This window comes from Anarhichas minor, unplaced genomic scaffold, assembly GCF_050575085.1.
Source record: "Anarhichas minor isolate MPS153535 unplaced genomic scaffold, ASM5057508v1 ptg000068l, whole genome shotgun sequence".
Lineage (NCBI taxonomy): Eukaryota > Metazoa > Chordata > Actinopteri > Perciformes > Anarhichadidae > Anarhichas > Anarhichas minor.
In genome coordinates this window covers 199,840-209,560 of record NW_027466514.1, presented here as the reverse complement: position 1 = coordinate 209,560, position 9,721 = coordinate 199,840, and the positions used below count along the sequence as shown (strand labels likewise).

At 46.3% G+C, this 9,721-nt stretch overlaps 1 protein-coding gene across 1 annotated transcript; it reads left to right on the top strand.

Annotated features, from left to right (window-relative positions):
- The first annotated feature begins 809 nt into the window (after positions 1-809).
- On the top strand, positions 810-6,884 carry LOC142934344 (protein NLRC3-like). Its single transcript, XM_076078892.1, has 5 exons — positions 810-2,692; positions 2,790-2,963; positions 3,113-3,286; positions 5,093-5,139; positions 5,279-6,884. Exons 1-5 carry the CDS (start codon positions 810-812, stop codon positions 5,881-5,883), a joined length of 2,883 nt encoding a protein of 960 aa, XP_075935007.1. The 3' UTR covers positions 5,884-6,884.
- Positions 6,885-9,721: the final 2,837 nt, after the last annotated feature.

Here is a 9,721-nt window from a genome sequence, read left to right as displayed (position 1 = left end):
TCCAGAGAGAGGAACGACTGAGAACATTTCTGTGAATCACAGCATGACTCAATAAGAGGTGCATTCCTCAGAGCTAGTCCAACATTCTGTGATCATAAAAAAGTCAACATTGTCGTGATAATTGGCAAAAATCATGCGATTAATCGCGATTCAAATTTTTTATCGTTGCCCAGCACTAATCATGACAGAACACAACATCTTTAACTGATTGTTGTATTTGTGTTAATGGTACAAACACAATGTGAGCTGATTGTTCATGATTCCTCCACAGAGAGGACCAGGAGAGCTCAGACGTTCCCAGAGGTCAGTCTGCCCAGCAGCATCAAACACACCTGGACTCCATATTTATGGTCTGTACATGTACAACTACTGTTACATCTATTGTGTTCACAATCATCTCCATGCTGCACTTTGTAGACCAGTGGATCGTCAGTCTGTCCAACATGGATCTGATGTTTGCTTCCATGGTTTTAGTTTGTGTCATTCATAGAATATTCTGTTCCAGCTGCTGGAGGAGAACATCGTCACTTTTGTGAAGAACGAGCTGAAGAAGATCCAGAAGGTTGTGAGTTCAGATTACCCAGAATGCTTAGAGAGTCAGAGGGAGGATGAGGAGGTGTTGGACGGTGAGGATGAAGAGCGGAGGAGGAGCAGCAGAGAGGCATTTGTGAAGATCACAGTAAACTTCCTGAGGAGAATGAAGCAGGAGGAGCTGGCTGACTGTCTGCAGAGCAGTAAGAGGATTTCTCTAAAGATTTAACATGCTGGATCAATGGGACATTTACTAACGTCTCAAGAGATGGACCAACATGTATTCAGATATGTTGACATATTTGTCTAATAATTTATTCATTGATGTTCTTTGTTTTTATTCAGGAAGTCATTCAGGACTTCCTGCAGCAGATTGTCAGCGTGAACTCAAATCTAACCTGAAGAAGAAGTTTCAGAGTGTGTTTGAGGGGATCGCTAAAGCAGGAAACCCAACCCTTCTGACTCAGATGTACACAGAGCTCTACATCACAGAGGGAGGGACTGCAGAGGTCAATGATGAACATGAGGTCAGACAGATTGAAACAGCATCCAGGAAACCACACAGACCAGAAACAACCATCAGACAAGAAGACCTCTTTAAAGCCTCACCTGGAGGAGAGGAACCAATCAGAACAGTGATGACAAAGGGAGTGGCTGGCATTGGGAAAACAGTCTTAACACAGAAGTTCACTCTGGACTGGGCTGAAGACAAAGACCACCAGGACATACAGTTCACATTTCCATTCACTTTCAGAGAGCTGAATGTGCTGAAAGAGAAACAGTTCAGCTTGGTGGAACTTGTTCATCACTTCTTCAGTGAAACCAAAGAAGCAGGAATCTGCAGGTTTGAAGAGTTCCTGGTTCTGTTCATCTTTGACGGTCTGGATGAGTGTCGACTTCCTCTGGACTTCCATCACAATGAGGTTCTGACTGATGTTACAGAGTCCACCTCGGTGGATGTGCTGCTGACAAACCTCTTCAGGGGGAAACTGCTTCCCTCTGCTCGCCTCTGGATAACTACACGACCTGCAGCAGCCAATCAGATCCCTCCTGAGTGTGTTGACATGGTGACAGAGGTCAGAGGGTTCACTGACCCACAGAAGGAGGAGTACTTCAGGAAGAGATTCAGAGATGAGGAGCAGGCCAGCAGGATCATCTCCCACATCAAGACCTCACGAAGCCTCCACATCATGTGCCACATCCCAGTCTTCTGCTGGATCACTGCTACAGTTCTGGAGGATGTGTTGAAGACCAGAGAGGGAGGAGAGCTGCCCAAGACCCTGACTGAGATGTACATCCACTTCCTGGTGGTTCAGTCCAAACTGAAGAAGGTCAAGTATGATGGAGGAGCTGAGACAGATCCACACTGGAGTCCACAGAGTAGGGAGATGACTGAGTCTCTGGGAAAACTGGCTTTTGATCAGCTGCAGAAAGGCAACCTGATCTTCTATGAATCCGACCTGACAGAGTGTGGCATCGATATCAGAGCAGCCTCAGTGTACTCAGGAGTGTTCACACAGATCTTTAGAGAGGAGAGAGGACTGTACCAGGACAAGGTCTTCTGCTTCGTCCATCTGAGTGTTCAGGAGTTTCTGGCTGCTCTTCATGTCCATCTGACCTTCATCAACTCTGGAGTCAATCTGCTGTCAGAAGAACAAACAACCTCCCGTTGGTCTGAAGTCTCTAGAGGCAAACCTGAACTAACACATCTCTACCAGAGTGCTGTGGACAAGGCCTTACTGAGTCCAAATGGACACCTGGACTTGTTCCTCCGCTTCCTCCTGGGTCTTTCTCTGGAGACCAATCAGACTCTCCTACGAGGTCTTTTGACACAGACAGGAAGTAGCTCACAGACCAATCAGGGAACAGTCCAGTACATCAAGAAGAAGATCAGTGAGGATGTGTCTCCAGAGAAAAGCATCAATCTGTTCCACTGTCTGAATGAACTGAATGATGGTTCTCTAGTGGAGGAGATCCAACAGTCCCTGAGGTCAGGATGTCTCTCCACAGATGAACTGTCTCCTGCTCAGTGGTCAGCTCTGGTCTTCATCTTACTGTCATCAGAAAAAGATCTGGACGTGTTTGACCTGAAGAAATACTCTGCTTCAGAGGAGGCTCTTCTGAGGCTGCTGCCAGTGGTCAAAGCCGCCAACAAAGCTCTGTAAGTACAGAGAGAGTTAGATTCATATATCATAACTTAAATACGCTGCTATCTTTTCTACTTATTGTTTATTTCTTCTTCATCATTGTCTCTTCAGACTGAGTGGCTGTAACCTCTCAGAAAGAAGCTGTGAAGCTCTGTCCTCAGTTCTCAGCTCCCAGTCCTCTAGTCTGAGAGAGATGGACCTGAGTAACAACAACCTGCAGGATTCAGGAGTGAAGATGCTGTCTGGAGGACTAAAGAGTCCACATTGTACACTGGAGACTCTCAGGTGACCCTGTGAATTACTTTTATTGGACTAGTACTAAGTTTAAAGTTTACACACAAACAGATTTGTGATGACAGTAATAAACATAAACCTTCCAGCCCTCACAGTTCCCTCAGATCATGTGACATGTGTGTTGTTTTGTGTGTTTGCAGCCTGTCAGGCTGTCTGATCACAGAGGAAGGCTGTGCTTCTCTGGTCTCAGCTCTGAGCTCCAACCCCTCCCATCTGAGAGAGCTGGACCTGAGCTACAATCATCCAGGAGACTCAGGAGTGAAGCTGCTGTCTGCTGGACTGAAGGATCCTCACTGGAGACTGGAAACTCTCAGGTATGAAGATGCCTGCTGCAGCCACAGACAATCAGTCTGATGGAGGAGGTAGAGCTGGAGACCTTTTCTCTGTCACACTGTCAGCCTGGTTAATATGACCCTGACACACCAAGCTGACCTCAAACTACCAGAGACTCATCAAACTGTTTGTGTCCCACATCAGACCATCAATACAGACAGAAGTAGTCAGGGAACAGTAGCCAGGATCAGCCACAACAGGGAGGGAAGGTGATGAAACAGTTGTTTTTCTGGAGCGTTGTCTTGTTTCAACATTAGAAAATAGGACAGTGGTGTATCCTGACACGCTGACGGGCATCATGGTGGGTTGACATGAGTCAACGTCGTCACGCTGCAGGTTTGTGGGCTCATATCAAACAATAGTTGATGTTTTGATGCTCGTGTGTGTTGTCCTTTAGTCCAGACATTATTGTGAGAAGACAAACAGACAGAAACAATCTGTTTAAAGCGTCTCGATGAATCATCACAATAGGAATGTTTTTCTGTTTTAAAGGAATTCAGCTTTACCTGGTTGTGGTTTGTTTTGCACTGAGAGCCAGTTCCCTGGCTGATAAGAGTCGACTTGTTGAAACTACAGGTGACAGTCGGCCACAGACGCTCGGTGAAGAACCAACAGCTGGTTGTGGACATGGTGTGTCAGAGCCCAAAGAGGTTTATTGAGGACTGGACCAAAGTTCTAGGGGTACACAGGCAGTGCTCTGTGGCTGCAGACGGACTTGAACTGTAATATTTTCACCCCCAGATCACAGATGATAGAAACCAGTGTTGACTGTTGCTAGGAGACGGGATGTGAACAGCTTTGTACATCCAACCATCCCCCCCGACCTCCTCCATCAGAGGGTTTGTGGCGCTGTCGTGATTTCAGGATACTTCCTCCTTTACTTCTGAGAGACAACAGTCATTATTACACAAACACAAGAGGTCGCTTGTCAGGACCAAAACATCCAACAATCAATACTTCTATATTGACAACGGATCAGCTGACTCTGTGTGATGGTGAAGAGTCGTGTGGTGGTGATGAACCCACAGAGAACTGTCTCCATCTCTGCAGCTCTACACAGCTTTTTAGCCTCTTTTAGCTCCTAGTTTTGGTTCTGCAGCACATTTCCTGTTTGGTTGAGTCTCAGTGTTTCCAGCAGCAGCTGTTTTCATCCAACAAGCTGTGATGAAGCCACTGTTCACTACCTGCTCAGCAGCAAACAGCAGACAGACTCAGTTAGAGACGAGCTGGTGAACATAGTGGAGCATTTAGCAGCTAAAGAGACAGATGTTTCCCTCAGGAGGTGCTGGAGACCAAACACAGAGCTACAAGAGAGAGTAGTGGACTTCCATTCATCAGGAGACACAAACACAAAGACTCCTGATGAGTCATCATGTTGATGTGTAACTGCTGGATGTGGAAGCAGCTGTTGATATCATGTGAGACACAACTACTTTATAAGCTGATAAGATGTCACATGTTGTGTTCACTGCTTGTTTTCACTGAACCACAAGTGGACAAAGAAATCAATAGATGGTTTAAACATGTGATTCACTGACTGACTGTAGAGGAAACTGAGTGTGAAATGGATGATGATGGTCAATATAATACTGATAATAATACATCATGAATAAGTGAACATAATGAGCTGTCGTCATGGGCCAATCAGAAGAAGCTCCAGTGAAGTCAAAGAGTATGAGCTGATGAATAATAAGTGCTCCATGTGAACATGAATAACAAAGCTCTGTGTGTGAGAGCGATGTAATGTCCATGTCTCCATGCTGCTCTGACCCCCCTCCTCCTTTCAGGGTGGAGCCTGCTGGAGTCCGATGGTCCAGACCAGGTCTGAGGAAGTGTAAGTGTGCTTTGAGTTTGATTCATGGAAACAAAGCATCTTCAAACTGTGACATCACTCATTCACATCTCTGATGTCATCATCAAACACATGATAGATTAATAACTGCAGCTGTATTGTGTCTTGTTCTCTCCATCAGATTCCTGTGAACTCACACTCGACACAAACACAGTGAACAGAAACATCAAACTGTCTGACAACAACAGGAAGGTGACACGTGTGGAGGAGGTTCAGTCATATCCTGATCATCTAGACAGGTTTAACTACTGTCATCAGCTGCTGTGTAGAACTGGTCTGACTGGTCGCTGTTACTGGGAGGTCGAGTGGAGAGGAGAGGTTTATATATCAGTGAGTTACAGAGGAATCAGCAGGAGAGGAGACGGTGATGACTGTGTGTTTGGAGAGAATGATCAGTCCTGGAATCTGAGATGTTCTGATGGTCGTTACTATGTCTATCACAGTAAGACAAGAACACCCATCTCCTCCTCCTTCTTCTTTTCTGGTAGAGTAGCAGTGTATGTGGACTGTCCTGCTGGCTCTCTGTCCTTCTACAGAGTCTCCTCTGACACACTGATCCACCTCCACACCTTCAACACCACATTCACTGAACCTCTTTATCCTGGCTTTGGGTTCTGGTCCAGGTTCTGGTCCAGGTCCTGGTGTCCTTCCTCAGTGTCTCTGTGTTCTCTGGAGGAGGGAGAGTCTCCTCCTGCTAGAGGAACCTCCTCTCTGCTGACCAGATAGTTCAGTGTGTACAGGATCACACACAGCTGATGTGAGTTGGTACCAACCTGATCTCTCAGTGGTTGTAGATGCAGTTGGAGCAGGTGAGGGGTACCTGAGCTGGTCTGGACTCTGGGGGGTTGAGAGCTCTCTGGGACTTGTGGTGTTGCAGATGGATGTGTGAAAGAGCTGAGCGAGGTCCATGTAATGACCTGAAATGATGTGTTGTCTGAGAGAAGCTGTGAAACATCTTTGACTTTGTGTAGAAAACTGAACTTTGTTGTCTTGAAACATTTGTTTGTGTTCAGAAAAACCTCCGAATGTCAAACAAGAGTCTTTCTGGATCAAATTCAGCATCTGTGGAACAAGAACCACAAGTTGTGAAGAGTTGTTTTGATTTGAACAAACTAAATTCATCTTCTTTGATCATCGTGTAACAAATGAACAAACTTAGAGAAGTGACGTTGAGATCAAAAGAAATCAAAGTTTTGGATGATTCTAGATAATAAAGCACATAAACATCACGTCAAAGCAGAAATGTCCAAATCCATCAGAACACTATCACATGAAGGATTAGTTCAATGCAGCGTCGTTCTTCACGTGGTGTTGTTCACTTTGACTTCATTCATCACTGACTGTGTGCTAGTTTGATGAAACTCATAGAAACAAATCAAAAGAGACAAAAGAAGTTTGAACCAAAGTACTGATCAAGAACCAACTCAGCTGTTGATTCAATGAAGATATATTATAATGCAGAATGTGTCATGATTTAACTTTTCATTCTTTGGTTTGTATTCTTACTGATCATGTGTTCATTTAATGATGATCATGTTTCACTGATCTTCATTCATGTATTCATGTGTGATGTGTGACGAGGCTTATTGGTGATCTGAACTTTTGAGGTTTTTGACATTTTATCTTTTATTTTCTTTACTTTTCACATCATCTGTTTCTGTAACCTTTAATCTTTTTATTGTATAAACCAAATAAAACTGGTTTGTATTTTGTACATTCCAACCAAAGTGCAGTGTTGCTGGTCTCTGAGGGAGTCTGCGTAGTCTCCATGAGGTCTGAGAGCTCTTCTCCTGAGAGGCTCACAGCACTGAATGATTGAGATATCAAGGGGACATTTCTTTGCTATAGCAGCAATTATGATACAGGTAAATATAAATGATTAAATATCAAATGCACAATATATACCATGAAATAGAATAATATTAAATTAACTAACTAAACAGTAGTGCAAAGATTTAACCAACAACAAACAAACAACAGAGTAACAGAGTTATAGTTGTGTGATTGATCTGTTCAGAGGTGATTTATTATAGAGTCTTATAGCAGAATGTTCTCCTGTATCTGGATCAGTCTGTCCCTGCAGTAGGTGGTGCAGAGGGTGGTCCTGGTTATCCAACATGGATAATAGTTTCTTCAGTGTCCTCCTCTCCACCACCTCTTCCAGATAGTCTTGTTTGCAGCCAATGATGGAGCCGGCCTTCTTAACCAGTTTGTTAAGTCTGTTGGTGTCTCCGGCTCCAATGCTGCTCCCCCAGCAGACTACAGAAGTACAGTGCACTGACCACAACAGACTGGTAGAACATCTCCAGCATCTTGCTGCACACGTTGAAGGATCGAAGTTTCCTCAAGAAGAAGAGTCGACTCATCCCCTTCTTGTACACGGCGTTGATGTTGGTCTTCCAGTTCAGTCTGCTGTCGATGGAGACACCCAGGAACTTGTACTCCTCCATCATGTCCACATCCTCTCCCAGAACTCTCAGCGGTTGTGGAGTCGTCGTCTTCCTCCTGAAGTCGACCACCATCTCTCTGGTCTTGGCCACGTTCAGACGCAGGTGATTTCTACCGGCCCACTCCACAAAGTCCTCCACTACTGCCCTGTACTCCTCCTCCCGTCCGTCCCTTATACACCCGACCACTGCAGAGTCATCAGAGAACTTCTGCAGATGGCATGACACAGAGTTGTACTGGAAGTCAGTGGTGTACAAGGTGAACAGGAAGGGAGACAGGACAGTTCCCTGTGGGGCTCCAGAATGTTTTATTTTGTGTTACTTACCTCTCCTCTCGTTTCAGATCACTTCACTTCCTGCCTTTGTTTGTTTTCCCGACACTGTTTTTCTGCCCCGCCCCTGATTGACTCCACCTGTGTCTAATCACCTACACCTCCGCAGTGGTTTTAAACCCTGTGTTCCCCGTCTCTGTGCCTGGTCATCATAGTCCTCTGTGTCTACGGTCCAGAAGTTTTCCTAGTGTTCATGTTCCTGTTTTTTTCTCTTAGTCAGCTAGCCTCAAACCTGATGGTTCCCACTCGATTAGCCTGTTACCAGCTAGCCACGAGTCCGCTAGTCTCCAGTCTGCTTCTCAACCTGTCCCAGCCCCTGACTGCACAGACCCGACTCCAGCTTCAGGTTTCCTTTCAGAGGTCCGGTCGACTCCTGAATGGGCCTCAGCGACCCCGTTTCTTTTCCTGCTGGCTTGCAGCGACCACCCCTGTTCCTGTTCCCACTGGGCCGCAGCAACCTCCTGTTTCAACAGAGCTCCACGCCACAGAGACCTCTTGGCGAGAGCTCCAGGCCGCAGAGACCCATTGGTGAGAGCTCCAGGCCGCAGAGACCCCTTGGTGAGAGCTCCAGGCCACAGAGACCCCTTGGTGAGAGCTCCAGGCCGCAGAGACCCATTGGCGAGAGATCCAGGCCACAGAGACCCATTGGCGAGAGATCCAGGCCACAGAGACCCATTGGCGAGAGATCCAGGCCACAGAGACCCCTTGGTGAGAGCTCCAGGCCGCAGAGACCCCTTGGTGAGAGCTCCAGGCCGCAGAGACCCCTTGGTGAGAGCTCCAGGCCACAGAGACCCATTGGCGAGAGATCCAGGCCACAGAGACCCATTGGTGAGAGCTCCAGGCCGCAGAGACCCAAAGGTGAGAGCTCCAGGCCACAGAGACCCATTGGTGAGAGCTCCAGCTACCAGAGCTCCGCCCTACAGGTCGTCCTCCAGCTTGACCCCTCAGGAGCAGCTCTGTTCGCCTGGTCATCGTCCTGCCAATGCTCTGAAACGGTTCTGCTCGGTTGCTCACCCCCCCATTCTCCAGCTCTCTGACTATTTTGTCCCATTCATCCGTCCTCTAGAACCCCACCATCCACCCCCGGGTCTTGTTTGACTGTTGGAATGTCTGGGATTCATCCCTTGCAGGGATGGTACTGTCATGATCTTGGTTTTGTTAGTTTCCTGTTTTATTTTGAAGTTCCCTGCCGCTTGTGTCCCGTGTTTGTTTGACACGGGACACTGTTTTTCTGCCCCGCCCCTGATTGACTCCAGATGTGTCTAATCACCTACACCTCCCCAGTGGTTTTAGACCCTGTGTTCCTCCGTCTCTGTTCCAGTTCATCATAGTCCTCTGTGTCTACACTCCAGCAGTTTTCCTAGTTTTCATGTTCCTGTTTTTTCGGATCTCTGCCTGTGTTTTCCTCGACCAAGTTCTTTCCTCATTCATATATACTCTGCATAAATCATCAATACGATCTTGGTTTTCATATAGGTTTTGTGAGTAAAATTGCTGCAATAAAAACAACTTTATGAATTCATTGATGGTTTATTACATAGTGACAGATACAGCATACTGTACACAGACTAAATAAAGCTCTCTGATGAACTATCAGAGCCCACTGGAGTCACCACTGTGACTGTAACACACTCCAGTCACCTCACCTTCATCTTCTTCACCTGCACATAAGGATTGTGCAAGTTAATACAGTGTGGACATGAAGCCAGTAACAGTCTCCATATCCTCATGAGTCATAATCATAATGCAGGACAAGTTCACCATGAGAGGACTTCAATAAAGTCA